The sequence below is a fragment of the Chrysemys picta genome, chromosome 3 (assembly GCF_011386835.1).
Source record: "Chrysemys picta bellii isolate R12L10 chromosome 3, ASM1138683v2, whole genome shotgun sequence".
NCBI lineage: Eukaryota > Metazoa > Chordata > Testudines > Emydidae > Chrysemys > Chrysemys picta.
In genome coordinates this window covers 1,555,048-1,571,522 of record NC_088793.1, presented here as the reverse complement: position 1 = coordinate 1,571,522, position 16,475 = coordinate 1,555,048, and the positions used below count along the sequence as shown (strand labels likewise).

The window sequence follows — 16,475 nt, the reverse complement described above, 5'->3', positions numbered from 1 at the left end:
CCGGGGCGGGGCCTGCCCCTCACAAACATGGCTGCGGGCCGGGGCGGGGCCTGCCCCTCACAAACATGGCTGCCGGCCGGGGCTGGACGGGGCGGGGCCTGCCCCTCACAAACATGGCTGGGGGCGGGGGCCTGCCCCTCACAAACATGGCTGCCGGCCGGGGCTGGACGGGGCGGGGCCTGCCCCTCACAAACATGGCTGCCGGCCGGGGCTGACAGGGGCGGGGCCTGCCCCTCACAAACATGGCTGCCGGCCGGGGCGGGGCCTGCGCAGGGCTGCCGGAAGCTGCCGGACTCAGGCGGCTGCAGGATGCGCGGGGCGCTGGGGTCCCTGCCCGAGCTGCTGCTCCGGGGCTGGGGGGAGCCGCTGCCGCTGCTGCTGGCCGCCAGCGCCGCCTTCCTGTGCTACTACTGGGTGCGCGTCCCGCAGGTCCGTCCGGTCAGCGCTGTGGGGGTCGGTCCGTCCGGTCAGCGCTGGGGGGGGTCGGTCCGTCCGTCCGGTCGGCGCTGGGGGGGGGTCGGTCCGTCCGTCCGGTCAGCGCTGGGGGGGGGTCGGTCCGTCCGTCCGTCCGGTCAGCGCTGGGGGGGGGGGTCGGTCCGTCCGTCCGTCCGGTCAGCGCTGGGGGGGGGGTCGGTCCGTCCGTCCGTCCGGTCAGCGCTGGGGGGGGGTCGGTCCGTCCGTCCGTCCGGTCAGCGCTGGGGGGGGGTCGGTCCGTCCGTCCGTCCGGTCAGCGCTGGGGGGGGGGGTCGGTCCGTCCGTCCGGTCAGCGCTGGGGGGGGGGGTCGGTCCGTCTGTCCGTCCGGTCAGCGCTGGGGGGGGGGGTCCGTCTGTCCGTCCGGTCAGCGCTGGAGGGTCAGTCCGTCCGTCCGGTCAGCGCTGGAGGGTTCGGTCTGTCCGTCCGGTTGGCGCTGGGGGGGTGTCAGTCAGTCCGTCCGGTCGGCACTGGGGGGGGGGGTTCAGTCCGTCCGTCCGGTCAGCGCTGGGGGGGGGGTGTCGGTCCGTCTGGTCAGATCTGGGGGGTGTCGGTCGGTCCAGTCAGCGCTGGGGGGGCGGGGTTAGCTGCTGCGGGGGGAGGAGTTCCCCGGGCGGGGTTAGCTGCCACGGGGGTGTGATGTTGTGCAGTCTATATGGTTTTATAAAAACATGATAATAAGTGAATATAATGTAACTGGGATAGTTTTAGAAAAATATGGTAAAAAGTGAATATAACGTAACTGGGATATGCTTCATGCAAAAGGTCTCTTGTAAGGTATCATTACAAAGCTTGCATCTGAAGAAGTGAGGTTCTTACCCACGAAAGCGTATGCTCCCAATACTTCTGTTAGTCTTAAAGGTGCCACAGGACCCTCTGTTGCTTATTACAAAGCTTATAATCTACTGAGTGTGATCATCCAATTTGTAGAAATGTACCACTCTTGTATCTAAAACTAGAAATATAAAACATAACTCTGAGGGCCTATTATAATTATGTAAAGTGTGGGCCATTAAGGATGGTTTGGAATCTTGATGACTCCCATTAACAAGGACCATTGTCTGCAGATGGCTGTGTTTACCTGTTAGTCTTCCTGTATATGTGTGTGCTGGCAAGTGGGCAATGAAGTCTTGCAGTGACATGTGATCATGTCACCTGAACTGGAATCCATCTTTAACCTGGTGCTTTTCCAGTGAGGGGGGGTGGAAACCCAGGGAGACAAAGGGTTCCCGCCTTATGCAAAAGATATATAAAGGGGGGAAGAGAACAGAGGGGAGAGGAGCCATCATGAAGAATCCCCTAGCTACCACCTGAGCTGCAACAAGAGCTGTACCAGGAGAAAGGATTGTGCCAGGCCTGGAAGGTGTCCAGTCTGAGAAAAACTCACTGAAGTATCTCTGAGGTGAGATTATCTGTATTCAGTTGATTAGACATAGATTTGCACATTTCATTTTATTTTGCTTGGTGACTTACTTTGTTCTGTCTGTTACTACTTGGAACCACTTAAATCCTATTTTCTGTATTTAATAAATCACTTTTTATTTAGTAATTCACTCAGAGTATGTATTAATACCTGGGGGAGCAAACAACTGTGCATATCTCTCTATCAGTGTTATAGAGGGCGAACAATTTATGAGTTTGCCCTGCATAAGCCTTAGGCAGGGTAAAGTGGATTTATCTGGGTTTAGACCCCATTGGGAGTTGGGCATCTGAGTGCTAAAGACAAGCACACTTCTGTGAGCTGTTTTCAGGTAAACTTGCAGCTCTGGGACAAGTGATTCAGACCCTGGGTCTGTGTTGGAGCAGACGGGAGTGTCTGGCTCAGCAAGACAGGGGCTGGAGTCCTGAGCTGGCAGGGAAAACAGGAGCAGGGGTAGTCTTTTGCACATCAGAGGGCGGCTCCCAAGGGGGTTTCCGTGATCCAACCCATCACAGGGGGGGTAGCTGCTGCTGGGGGGGACTCCCCGGAGAGGGGGCCTGGGTTAGCTGCCGTGGGAGGGAGGGCGCAAGGTGGAAGTTTGGCCTAGGACACGAAACTTCCTTGCACCAGCCGTACTCCACCGAGCCTCTCCATACTGACTCTGTGGAGGTGTCTCCCTCTCTAAGGGAGGGTGCAGCCTAAGCCAGAGCTGGCCTATGCCAAGAGCAGGCCTCCAGGACGATCCACTCGCATTGTGCTGGTTGGCCCGTCTTCCCAGCCCTTCCGGCCCACTGCCACCACCCACCTTCCATTATTACCCACTCTCTGTGAAGTCTCCAGGCGGAACGGGGCCACGGGCTGGCCGGCTCCCGGTGCTCCAGCCGGCGGAATGGGGCCGCGGGCTGGCCGGCTCCCGGCGCTCCGGCCGGCGGAATGGGGCCGCGGGCTGGCCGGCTCCCGGTGCTCCAGCCGGCGGAACGGGGCCGCGGGCTGGCCGGCTCCCGCGCTCCGGCCGGCGGAACAGGGCCGCAGGCTGGCCAGCTCCTGGTGCTCCAGCCGGCCGGCGGAACGGGGCTGTGGGCTGGCCGGCTCCCAGCTCTCGGGCCGGCCGGCTGGCGGAACGGGGCCACGGGCTGGCTGCCTCCCGCAGCTCCGGCCGGCCAGCGGAACAGGGTCGTGGGGTAGTTGGCTCCCGGAGCTCTGGGCCTGCTCCGAGCTGTGAAGGGCTGCCTTTTCAGCTAAGGGGGAATTTCCCCCTGCTGCAGCCGTGCACGGGCTGATCCCATGTCAACGTAGTTACCAAGGCTGGAGGGGGCTCTGACATTCTATCGGCCCAGCCACCTTGATTGGAACCCTCTGCTCGATTGAAACACACGTTCCTCAGCTGCCAATGAAGAAGTGCGCTGCAGGGGCCGCGGGCTAGCCCTTCTGAAGGCCTGATTGAAGTGAATGCTTGAAACGATTCCTCCAGACCCCAGTGGATGTCTGTCCATCTCTCAGCATTGCCACACAAATCTCCACATTGTACCTCTTTACTCAAGAGAGGCTAAGAACTGCGATAGCCGGGGGGCTGCAGGTCAGGAGTGAGGTGCATGGACAGGCTGTGTGGGGAGCCCAGGGCTGGGACAACAGGGGGGCTGCAGGTCAGGAGTGAGGGGCACCAGCATCCAGCTGGAAACAGCCCATAGGCCAGGCTGGCTGCGGGGCAGGGAGCCCACCAGGACTGTGGAAGCAGGCACTGGAGATTAAAAGAAGCCCACTGACGACTCCCAGTTAGTTTTGTTGTGAGCGCTGCTGTTTGCTAGACAGAGGCAGCAGCCCGCCCTGCATTATGCCAGATGAGCTCATCTGGGCTGAACAATGAGGCGCCCGTGCGTCTGGAAGGGCAGGTGCGATTTGCCTGCACAGCCCTCCCCAGGTGGGGAAACCTCACCCTCCCGAGGGCTGGTTCAGCTTTTAAAAGCTCGATGCATTTCTTAGCCCTCCAGCTGCTGCCCAGTTCTCCTCTCTCTCACCTACCCCTCCCCCATCTGAAATAAATATTTAAAGACATCACAAGGAAAGCACGTTTCCTGCCTCCATCAATAAAGCAGACTGCGCCCCCCCCCCCCCCCATTTCCAGCACTGACAGCACCCGCCCACCCCACCCTGCCCTGGCTGATTCCTCACGTCTCGCTGCTTTCGGGTCTGCTGTTCCCATCTAGCAAGGCAGGGGAAGCCTCTTTGGAACACTCCGTCTCCGGGACGTCCCACCTGGGAACCCCCGGGCCAGGCCCCTGCAATCCCGTCCCGCCCAGCTGGCTCTCAGGTGAGGCTGCCCCCAAAGGCGACATCCTCGGGGCATGTTCCGGAACAGGGAGTGACCCTAACTGGCCCCACTCAGGGCTAAGGGAGTTTCCCCTCTGTGACGATGCGATTCTGGCGGAACCCAACTGGGAGTGCCAAATCAGGACAAATTGCTCAAACAGGGCAGTTACAGCCCCAGGCTGGGGTTTTTCTACCTCTAAGGCAAACCAAACCAGCCAGACTAAAGGACTTCGGTCTCACCCCACTGGCTAACCGCAAGTCTCACAAGCATTTCCCTTAGATGCTCCTGTTTCCCAGTATCACCATCAGTACCACTCGTTATGGGGACAAATGGTTATGAAAACCAATACCCAAGTAAAAGAAAAAGGTTCTCCTGATCCCAAAGGACCAAGCCCAGACCCAGGTCAATATACAAACCAGATCTTACCCACAAATCACGCTGCTGCCAATCCTTTAGAATCTAAAATCTAAAGGTTTATTCATAAAAGGAAAAAGATAGAGATGAGAGTTAGAATTGGTTAAATGGAATCAATGACATACAGTAATGGCAAAGTTCTTGGTTCAGGCTTGCAGCAGCGATGGAATAAACTGCAGGTTCAAATCAAGTCTCTGGAATACATCCCCAGCTGGGATGGGTCCTCAGTCCTTTGTTCAGAGCTTCAGTTTGTAGCAAAGTTCCTCCAGAGGTATGAAGCAGGATTGAAGACAAAATGGAGATGAGGCATCAGCCTTTTACAGTCTTTTCCAGGTGTAAGAACACCTCTTTGTTCTTACTGTGGACAATTACAGCAAAATGGAGTCTGGAGTCACATGGGCCAGTCCCTGCATACTTTGCTGAGGTACAAGGCGTATCTGCCTTCTCTCAATGGGTCCATTGTATAGCTGATGGTCCTTAATGGGCCATCAAGCAGGCTAGGCAGAGCTAATCTCAGCTTGTCTGGGATGTCACCCAGAAGCATAGCATAAGTTTGAAATACAGACAGTCTAGAGCCAATATTCATAACTTCAACTACAAAATTGATACACACATATAGACAGTATAATCATAACCAGTAAACCATCACCTTGTTTTAGACACCCCATTTGACCCCCTTTATACAAGATTTGCGTGCCACTACAGGACCTTGGTTGCAACAATGATCTATATGGTCCCAGATTATATCAATAACGTCACACCCAGGAACCTATCCTTGCAACAAAGCCCGATGGTAAGACAACTCCCACTTGTTCATGCTCTCTGTATGTGTGTGTATATATCTCCTCAATATATGTTCCATTCTATGCATCCGAAGAAGTGGGCTGTAGCCCACGAAAGCTTATGCTCAAATAAATGTGTTAGTCTCTAAGGTGCCACAAGTACTCCTGTTCTTTTTGTGACTACAGATAACATGGCTGCTACTCTGAAAGGTTCAAAAAGGATATTGAACAAGGTGACCTAAAGAATGATTTGTCTAAACAAAAGACTTGGCATGACAAAAACTATTGTAAATGTACACATGATAAAACTGATGTTATGATTGTAACTAACTTGTTGCTGATACTAAAATTGTAAAAATGTACAAGGTGCATGGTCTTTTGGAAAAGGCTTTGAGCATGTTAAGAGTGGTACATAATAGAAACCCTTATGATTATGCTGTTTGGTTCAACAAGAACACGCTTTGTGTTAAAAAGCCTAATAAAGTTGAGGTTTCACAGCTGATGCATAGACATATTTCTAAAACTTTCCACAGCAGAAAAACCACTACAAGCTTGAACTGCTGTGCAAAAGGGGAAACTGAGGTACAACACCTCACAGCCTTCATGGCTGAATACCGAGTAAGTGCTCTCTGAAGAACATTAATGACTATGTTAAGTCAGCACATAGACCAAACCCCGGAATCACTAAAGTGTTCCGCAAAGTTTGGACTAAGGCCTTGGCTACACTTGGGAATTCACAGCGCTGCTGTTCTCCGAGGGGAATAGGTTGCAGTGCTGCGAGCGAGCGTGCAGCGCTGCAGGTACTGATCACACTGGTGCTTTACAGCGCTGCACTCGCTGCACTCAGGGGGGGAGGGGGGGGCGTTTTCACACCCCTGAGCACAGCAAGGTGCAGTGCTGTACAGCGCCAGTGTAGCCAAGGCCTACGTTTTTGGCTGGGGCCAAAGCATGCCTCAGTAATTTGGCCTTACAAAGAATTCAATGTAAACCCAGCTCGTATCAATGTTGGAAGGTCCTTACGGTGTATCCAGGAGCTCTGATTTCACCCTTGCACACCAGTCTCACAGTGGGGGTGTGCCGCGTGGCTAGAAAGGGTTAAACAGCTTGCAGTCTGAATGACCAGCCCACCGTTAAAGTCATGTTAGAAAGGTCTGGGAACGATAATTAGGGCCATTCATGCTATATAGACTAGAACTTTGAAATGCAACATACATTGTTAGACGTAATACTAATTGTGTGCAGCTTAGATGCTCCCCTAAACAGACAGTTCTGCTTTGCCACTAACTATTGATTCAGAGATCAAAAGGGAATATTAATATTTGGATGAATCTTGAGTAAAATAATGTCATTGTCTATGTGTCTCTTTGAAGCTTGCAATAGACTGCCTAATGGATAAACTGCCCTATGTTAATTTGTGTAACTAAATACTGGGGGTGTTTAGAAAGCCAAAGGTTACATCAAAAGCCTGTTGTTTAACCAGGACTGTGTGGTCCAGTGGATGCTGGAACACTGATTAAAAAGACCCTTGGGTCCTGATTTGTCATCTCAGATCTGTGTAGGCTTCATCAGGGGAAGTTTGAGTCACAAGACTGAGGTCCCGGTTATGCTGGTTCGCCCTGACTATGAGATTTGGACATTGGACTGTAACCTATGAACTATTTCTGAATGACAGGTTTCAGAGTAGCAGCCGTGTTAGTCTGTATCCGCAAAAAGAAGAACAGGAGGACTTGTGGCACCTTAGAGACTAACAAATTTATTAGAGCATAAGCTTTCGTGGGCTACAGCCCACTTCTTCAGATGCATACAGAGACGCTCTAATAAATTTGTTAGTCTCTAAGGTGCCACAAGTACTCCTGTTCTTCTTATTTCTGAATGAACTCTTTGAAGCTCCGCAGCTCACCATCTCTGCTGTGAATCTGAACCTCAATGAATTGAACTCAAGTCTGTCTGTATATTGATATTTTAACCACACTCTTTCTCTTTTGTTTTTTAATCAATTTTAGTTTAATTAGTAAGAATTGGCTGTAGTGTGTATTTGGGTAAGATCTGAAACATTCATTAACCTGGGAGGTGATGTGTCCGATCCGTTGGGGTTGGTAGAACCTTTTCTTTTATATGATGAAATAAGATTTACAGACATTTTCATCATATCTGACGTGCGTACCTGGATGGAGGCCTGAGGCCGGGCACTTTAAGGGAACTGTGTTGTTTGGACTCTGAGTAACCAGTGAGGTCCTATAGAAGCTGTTCTGTGCTGGTTGGTAAATCTAAGTATTGGAATAACCACCAGCTTCTGGGGTTTGGCTGCCCCACTCTTTGCAGTTCACCCTAATTGAGTGACCTCAGCTGGCTCCCCCCTGGGACCCCGGTCACACATGCATAATTAAAGGACACTAAAAAGAAACCCAAACGTATTGCGGTGAGGATACGCACAGTGAGGGCACCCAAACCATGTCCCTTCTGTCCTTTAGTGACACCATGAAATACCTTAATTGCAGCCATACAGTTATTTCCATGTGTGTGGGCTCAGATGAGATTAAACTGATTGTTAAAGACTTTTTTTTCTTTATTTTTCTTTCCCTGTGTCCCTACAAGTCAAATAGAAGGTGGTTGGGTACCCAAATTGTGCATTTCCATAACCCAGTTTGTTTGGATTTCTTTTAACCTTAACTCTGATTTTCCTGGGTTTATGATGGTGATAATTATAACAACCATGTAATGCTCATGTAACTTCTGGGTGTGATGTTCTGTCCCATCTAGTCGTACTGAGACCACTTAGAGAGAGAGTTAAACGAGTCTGTTCTACAGCCTTAGCTAACCGGCCGTTGGCTTTTAGCTCATGTGGTAGAGGCTCATGCACTAAGCGCCAGAGGCCCCACGTTTGATCCCGCCCACCAACGACTGGGGTCCGGCGGTGTTATGTGCCCTCAATCTTAAATCCCCTTTAATGTGCATTTGGGCTGGGAATTTCCTTGTTTTTTAATTAAAAATGTGCTACATGAACATTGCACAAGAAACTCAAAGCAAATGCGACCATGCGATATTTCTAATGATTTGAAGAAGCTGTTCTGTGCTGGTTGGTAAATCTAAGTATTGGAATATCCACCAGCGTTTGGGGTTTGTCTGCCCCGGTCTGTTTGCAGTTCACCCTGATCGAGTGACCTCAGCTGGCTCCTACGGGCAGCACCGTCACAGGGGGGGCATGATGGCATCAGGAGGGTGGCACTGGGTGGGGGGATGGGTCTGTTGGGTGACATTGGCTGACCCGGGGGGTGGCACCGGTCAGGGGAATGGGTCTGTTGGGTGGCACTGGCAGAGCTGGGGGCATGGGGTGGGAGCTGGTCTATCGGGTGGCACTGGGGGGCAGGGGCACCGTGCACGGTGGGGCACAGGTGGGGGGCAGGATGGCATGGGGCAGGGGATGGGGGGAGGCGGGTGGCACTGGGTGGGTGGCACGGGGGGAGCTGGGTGGCATGGGGAAGGGGCGGGGGGAGGCGGGTGGCACCGGGCGGGGGTAGGGTGTGGCACCGGGTGGGGGGAGGTGGGTGGCAGCGGGCGGGGGGAGGCGGGTGGCATGGGGCAGGAGGAGGGGCCAGGCGGGTGGCACCGGGCGGGGGTAGGGTGTGGCACGGGGGGAGCTGGGTGGCATGGGGCAGGGGGAGGCGGGTGGCACCGGGTGGGGGTAGGGTGTGGCTACAGGTGGGGGGAGGCGGGTGGCACGGGGGGAGCTGGGTGGCATGGGGCACGGGGCGGGGGGGGCGGGTGGTACTGGGGGGAGCTGGGTGGCACAGGGCACGGGGGGGAGGCGGGTGGCACGGGGCACGGGGAGGGGGGAGGTGGGTGGTACCGCGTGGGGGTAGGGTGTGGCACCGGGTGGGGGGAGGCGGGTGGCACGGGGGGAGCTGGGTGGCATGGGGCACGGGGAGGTGGGTGGCACCGGGCGGGGGGAGGGGGTGGCACGGGGGGAGCTGGGTGGCACCGGGCAGGGGGAGGCAGGTGGCACTGGGGAAGCTGGGTGGCATGGGGAGGGGGAAGGCAGGGGGCACGGGGAGGGGGGAGGCGGGTGGTACCGCGCGGGGGTAGGGGGTGGCACCGGGGGAGCTGGGGGGCATGGGGAGGGGGGAGGCGGGTGCACGGGGGGAGCTGGGGGGCATGGGGCACGGGGAGGGGGGAGGCGGGTGGCACAGGGGGGAGCTGGGGGACATGGGGCACGGGGAGGGGGAAGGCGGGTGGCACGGGGGGAGCTGGGGGGCATGGGGCACGGGGAGGGGCCAGGCGGGTGCACGGGGGGAGCTGGGGGGCACCGGGCAGGGGGAGGCGGGTGGCACGTGGGGGCCGGGGCCGGGCCGGGCTTTGCGGTTCCGCTGCGGAGGCTCCGAGCCCGGGCGGGTCCCGCGGGGACCGGGGACGTGTCCCAGCCACGTGGACTCGCCGCCTGGGGGCGGGGCCGAGCGGGACTCGGGGCCGAGCGGGACTCGGGGCGGGGCCGCAGCTGAAGCCCCGGGAGCCGGGAGCCGGGAGCTGAGAGCGGGGCCGGGACGGGCCGGGGACGCTGCGGGGCCGGCGGGATGCAGGTGCGTGTGTCGGTGCAGGGCCGAGCGAGGGCGATGGTGCAGTGAATGCAGTGGGTGCCCTGGGTGCAGTGGGGGGCCGTGTGGCTCTGGGTGCAGTGAATGCAGTGGGGGGCCGTGTGGCTCTGGGGGCTCTGTGCTGGGTCTGTGTGTTGGCGTGAGACCCCGTGTGCGGCGTGCGCCGGTGGGGTCCCTGCATTGGCCATGGGGGTACCGGGGAGCGGCTGTCAGGGTGTTCTGTGGGGGGGGCTTTGCCGGCGTGTGACTGTGGGGTGCGGTGTGGGGCAGGGCTGTGTGGCCCTGGCAGGCTGTGGGAGGCTGTTGTGCGTTTCGCTGTGCCCGGCGGGCACTGTCTGGCTGTGCCGGGTGCCCGGGGCCTGGCGCTGGCTGTTCTGTGTGTGTGGCGAGGAGCTGGGGTGTGCTCTAGGGGTTGTTGGAGGTAGGGGGTAGGGGCCCCCCTGCAGGCTCTGGTCACCCTTCCAAAAGGCTCTGTGCCCACCCTGGGGCCCGGTGGGGGACGCTCCCTGCCCTGCACCCTGGCCGGATCTGTGTGTACGATGGGCATCTGGTGGCATTGCCAATCATGCTAGAGTGGGTGCTCCATCCTGCCCACCAGGCCTGGCCCAGCCCAGCTTGGGGTGTCTCTGTCTAACGCACGTCCTGCGGGCATCTCTGCCAGTGGCAGGGGAAGCCCCGAGGCATGCTGGGTACGCTCTGTATGCCAGGGCTGGGTGGCATTCACACAGACGAGGCACCTTAGAGCGGGGTGGACGCGCAGGGTCAGACGGCGCCAGAGGGTGCCAGGGAGCTGGGACAAAACAGGGCAGGAGCGGGGCAGCTGGAGAGCCAAGGGGCTTGCACTGTCCATGAAGCACCTCGGCCGACTCGGAGCACCCTGCAGTGGGCGTCTCCAGAGGGCCCCGCCACGGAGACGCTGCGCTGGGCTGGGGCCTCGTCCTGTTGCAGCACCTGATATGGCGTCGCCCGTGGCTCTGGTCGGTGGAGACGAGGACCGACCGCGGCCAGGCCCACGGTGCTACCTTGGCTCCTGGCGGGGGCTGCAGACACAGTCACGGCGCCAGAGCAGGGTGCAGGGCGCCCAGATGCCCCACAGCAGCCTCCCCACCGGCTCAGCCTCCCGCAGCCGTGGCCAGCTGGCGCCGAGCAGATAGCGGAGCATGGCATGGCCAACCCGGGGGCTTTGACTCACCCCGCTCGGCACACGCCTGGGGATCCCGCCGTGCACCCCACATGGTGCCTCGCTGGGGCTCCAGGCGCTCCACGCTGCACCAAAAGGCCAGGCCGCGGTGCAGTCGGACGCCACCGGAGGGAGACTCAGCCCATGAGTTACATGAACCCCCACGCTGGGCTCCGGCAGGGGGGTGACGCTGCTACTTGTCCCCCCAGGCTGTCCCCAGCTCTGCTCTCAGGATGAGGAACTTGCTGCTAGTGTCTCTGCTGCTGGCCGTGACCCCTGGCTGGGCTGCGCCCAAGGACAGCGCCAACAGGTATGGGAAAGCAGGTCTGCCATGGCCCTGCCCGGTGGGCGGGATGGAGAAGGGAGCCCGAGTGGGGAGCGGGGCAGGAGCATTGCCTGGGGGAGCGCCCAGCAGGGGGTGCTGTGGGGAGCGGGGCCATAGCACTGGCTGGGGGGGCACTCTGGGGAACCGGACTGGAGCCCTGGCTGGGAGGGGCAAGGCCAGAGCCCTGGCTGCAGGGGGTTGGTGTTGGGCGGGGTAGGGCCAGAGCCCTGGCTGCAGGGGGTTGGTGTTGGGGGGATGGGGCCAAAGGCCTGCTTGCAGGGGAAGTGCTGGGGGGTGGGGCCAGAGCCCTGCCTGCAGGGAGGGGGTGCTGTGGGGAGCCCTGGTGTCTGTACTGCCCCATTGGCTGCTCTAAGTCCCTGTGCCGTGCTGTGGGGCTGGATCCCACCCCTGTGACCCCCGTTTCCCCGTTTGTTGCTCCCAGGCCTGAGGGCCCTGCTGCCGAGCCTGTTCCCAACCTTCTGCACCCCGAGCCGGAGGAGCTGCGGTGAGTCCAACTCCCCCAGGGAGGGACCCCGGGCCTGGGGCTGAGCAGCTGGCAGGGAGCCCAGCCTGTGGAGGGACAGGTCTGTGGGGGTGTTCCTGGGGCCCCACCCCCTGGATGTGTCGTTGTGGGGTGGGTGGGGGGCACTGATTGGGGTGGGATCTGCCTGTCTGGAGGGTGCAGGCTTTGCAGGACGCTTTGCTGTAGTGCTGCGCCTGGCTGGGGCCCGGACCGCGCGACCTGGGACGGGGGGCAGGGGAGTGCCGTGCTGGGGACAGGGAGTTGGGCAGGACAGAGAGAATCAGAGAAGCATAAGCACAGCCAATGGTCCAGGTGGCCCAGGAGCCTGTCTGCCGGTGCCAGGCACTTCACAGGGAGTGAACAGAACAGGACAACTGTGACCCTGCCCCTGTCATCCAGTCCAGCTTCTGGTCTAGGGACGCCCAGAGCAGAGGGTGTGTCCCTGCCCAGCCTGGCTAATAGCCACTGATGGACCCGTCCTCCCGGAACTGAGCTAGTTCTTTTAGAACCATTCTAGTCTTGGCCTTCACAACATCCTCTGGCAAGGAGTTCCACAGGTTGACTGTGCGTTGTATGAAGAAATACTTCCTGTTGTTTGTTTAAACCTGCTGCCTAACAATTTCGTTTAGTGACTCCTTGTGTTATGTGAAGGAGTAAATAACACTTCCTTATTTACTGTCTCCACACCAGTCATGATTTTATAGACCTTTATCATATCCCCCCTTAGTCGTCTCTTTTCCTAGCTGAAAAGTCCCAGTTTTATTAATCTCTCCTTGTATGGAAGCCGTTCCAGACCCCTAATAATGTTTGTTGCCCTTTTCTGAACCTTTTCCAATTCCAATAGATCTTTTTTAAGATGTGGGCGTCCCATGGATTTATATAGAGGCAATATGAGATTTTCTGTCTCATTATCGATCCCTTTCTTAATGATGCCCAACATTCTGTTAGCTTTTTTGACTGTCGCTGCACATTGAGTGGATGTATTCAGAGAACTATCCACAGTGACGCCAAGATCTTTCCTGAGCGGTAACAGCTAAATTAGACCCATGATTTTATCTGTAGCGTTGGGATTCTGTTTTCCAATGTGCATCACTTTGCATTGATCAACCTTGAATTTCATCTGCCATTTTGTTGCCCAGTCGCCCTGTTGGGTCCCAGGGATGAGTGCAGCAGGGGCAGTGCCCGTGGGAGCAGTTGGGGGGCAGAAGGGACCCCACTTGCCCTGCTGGCTCTAGGCCTGGTGCACTGCCGCCTGAGGCCTGCCCCATAGCAGAGCGGGCAGAGGACCAGCCAGGGATGAGACATGCCCGCGGCCTTGGCAAACCGTTCCTGGGGTTAATTCCCTGAGTCGGGTTTGTCCAGCCTCCCCTTGGCCCTTTCTCTGCTCTCCCCTGCCCCTGCCGTTCCTTTCCCCCAGGCCCCCCTGCCCCCTGCAGCCCTCCGCCCCCCGCAGCCCTCCGCCCCCTGCCCCCCCCAGCCCTCCGCCCTGCAGCCTTCCGCCCCCCTGCCCCCCTCCGCCCGGCCTCACTCTGCTCCTTGTTCCAGGCTGTTGCAGCACTACCTGCGGCGCGCCCGGCAGATGGCACCGGATCCTGCTGACATGACGAGAGAGCAGGGTAAGGGTCATGTCAGTGCCAAGCGAGGGGGGGCTGGGCCGGGCCCCCAGGTAGCTGTGCTCATGCTGGGGGGTGAGGGGGTGCCCAGTGCCTGTTGGCTCTCACACAGCAATGGCAGCTGACACGTTCCAGCCCCATTCCTGGGCAGGGGGTGCCCAGGTGCCATGCAGGCACCCCGCCCCCTGGCACGCCTGCCTAGCTCCCTCTCCGCCTGCCACAGCCGCTCACACCCCCCAGTGCCCGGCCCCTCGTGACTCCCCCTCTCTCGCAGTGCTCCTCTACCTCTTCGCGCTGCACGACTACGACCGGAGTGGGCAGCTGGACGGGCTGGAGTTCATGCAGCTGCTGATGGAGGTGGTGTCCCAGCAGGCCCAGGGCCAGCCTTCTCCTGACGCGGTAGGTGCCACTCAGACCCCCCAGGGGCTGGGGGACCAGGGGCCAGCTGGGCAGGTGCATCTCCCCTGGGCTGAGATCTGCACCTAGCTGGTGACTGGCAGCCTCCCTCTCCCCACAGAGCACGGGCAGCAGCAAGGAGACCCCGGGGGTCCCCCGTGGGGGGCAGAGCTCAGGCACCGCATGGTGCAAAGGGCCACTCCCAAGCCCGGCTCCTTACCCCATTCCCCACCCCTGAACCAGCCAGTCCCCGCCCTGGGGCCGGTTGGGAGCCAGCGCCCCCTACAGGGGACAGGCCCCATGTCCCATTCCCCACCCCTGGCCAGGTGGGAGCCGGCGCCCCCTACAGGGGACAGGCCCCATGTCCCATTCCCCACCCCTGGCCAGGTGGGAGCCGGCGCCCCCTACAGGGAACAGGCCCCACCCCTGGGCCAGCCAGTTCCCGCCCCGCCGGTGCTGTGCGACTGTCCCCTCTCTTCTCTCCTGCCCTGTGCCCATCCCCCCGGCAGGTGATCGTGGCGGTAGATGGAATCCTGGAGACTCAAGACCTGAACGGGGACGGGTTACTGAACCCCTCGGAGCTCCTGCTGCCCCCAGCCCAGGGCCAGCCTCCCCCGCCAGCCCCGACTGACGCCCCCGCCGGAGAAGGGGTTGTGCAGTGGGCACCTGAGGAACCAGAGATGCCCGGCGCCCAGGGGGCAGCAGGCCCCGGCGGGGAGCTCCCCGAGGCTGAGGGTCTCTTGCGGAGCCGGACGGGGCCAGAGGCGGCTCAGCCTGAAGAGGGGGCTCCAGGGGCCCAGGCTGGGGCCCCCAATGCTGAGATCTAGGCCCCCAGCCTAGACCCATGGAGAGCTCAGGGCACGGCCGGGGCAGATCAGAGCTGGCACGGGGGCTGCAGGTGGGGGGCTGCTGGGCACAGAGAAACCGAGGTGGTGGTGGGGAAACCTCTGCCAGGGACCCCCCCCCCCCACACACACACACACTCTGGATCTGGCTGAGTGGTGCCGGGGAGGGGGGGGAGCAGGGGGATGCCTCCCTCCCCAGCCCTGGCGAGAGCAGCTGGGCTCAGCCCCTGGCGAGCGTGTGAGACGCCCCTGGGGACAAGGGGCTGTGGGGAGGCAGGTACCTGACCCCTCCCTGGGCTGGGGGGCCCAGGAGCCGCCCCGGGCGCTGCAGACACAGCATCAAAGCAGGGTTACCCTCGCCAGCTCTGACCTGTCCCTGCCAGAACCTGTCTGGCTGGAGCGAGGGGCTGGGGGGGCACCGGGACATGTGCAATCCATCATGTAACTTACATTTTGAAATAGAAAAATAGACACTGAGCCCCTGGGCTGCTGGCCCCCTCGCTGGCTGCACTGCGCTGCCCCCCGGAGCCATGGGGGTGGGGGGGAGAGGGAAAGGAGTTTGCCTGGCCAGCAGGGCTCACCCAGCCGAGGGTGCCCCCGTGCCCCGCCCTGAGCAGGCAGCAGCTGCGTGGGCCGACAGGTGACCCTGCTCTGGGCACTGGCTGAGTGCCTGTCCCTCAGCCGCCTGGGCCATGCCCTCTCCATCACTACCACCCTGGCAGCAGGGCCTGGCACAAGCCCTCTGCCTCCAGCGGCCCCGAGCTGGAGGGCGGGAGAAGGGGGGGTGCTTCCATCAGCTGTAGCAGGGGTTTAAGCCCTGCCCCCCTTCAGTGACTGGGGCAGGAGCTTTGCCCTGCCCCTGAGACGGGCACCATAGCCCCCAGTGCACCCCCGAGCCACGGTCCAGCCCCCCCACTAAGGCCTGCTGCCATGAGGTGGGCAGGAGGCCAGGCCCATGCGGCCAGCTCGGACGCTGCCTCACCCTGGGTGAGCCCAGCCAAGGGGCCTTCCAGGACTCTCCTTGCCCCATGGCCCCAGGCCAGTCCCTCTGCTCAGCCCGTGGCCACCTCCCGCTCCCCTCAGGCCAGACTTCGCCCTGCCTGCCCCAGGGCTGCTGGGCTGGGAGGCGTCATGCTGAGGAGAGCTCCCTGGGAGCCAGGCCCCGGAGCACTTGGACCTACAGCTGGACGCACGGACACGGACACCCCCAGTCAGAGTGGAGGCTGGGGCCTGGGAGCCCATCGCACTGTGGAGCCCACAGGGCAGAGCAGAGGCACCCACCTCCTTTAGATGGCCCCCAGCCCCTCACCCTGCCTGCCAGGGGCTCCAGGAGCCTGTTCTATAGAGAGGCAGCTCTTGGCAGGGTCCCCCTTGCAGCTCCCCCCCCAGCTGCGTTTCCTCTAAGGTGGGGAGCCTCTGCTGCACGGTCTAGGTCAGGGCCACAGGCTCCAGGAGCCCCAGTGCCAACCCCAGGCAGCAGGGGCTGCTGTCCCCAGGAGCGGCTGCGTCCCGGCTCTGGCTGCCTACGCCCTGGGCGGGCGCGTCCCCCACAGCTCACACACTGCCATGCGTCTGCCTAGCTCGGCAGCACCAAGCCCCCGCCCCAAT

General features: G+C 59.9%; 1 protein-coding gene across 3 annotated transcripts; it reads left to right on the top strand.

Moving 5' to 3' along the window:
* The first annotated feature begins 244 nt into the window (after window positions 1-244).
* On the top strand, window positions 245-15,344 carry CGREF1 (cell growth regulator with EF-hand domain 1). Of its 3 annotated transcripts, none has more exons than XM_065590042.1 (6): window positions 245-414; window positions 11,375-11,475; window positions 11,933-11,995; window positions 13,559-13,629; window positions 13,901-14,025; window positions 14,532-15,344. In XM_065590042.1, exons 1-6 carry the CDS (start codon window positions 310-312, stop codon window positions 14,847-14,849), a joined length of 783 nt encoding a protein of 260 aa, XP_065446114.1. In that variant the 5' UTR covers window positions 245-309; the 3' UTR covers window positions 14,850-15,344. The 3 variants fall into 3 exon arrangements, with proteins under 3 accessions (XP_065446114.1, XP_065446113.1, XP_065446115.1); XM_065590041.1 differs by having other exon boundaries at window positions 247-429; XM_065590043.1 differs by lacking the exon at window positions 245-414 and adding an exon at window positions 9,862-9,970.
* Window positions 15,345-16,475: the final 1,131 nt, after the last annotated feature.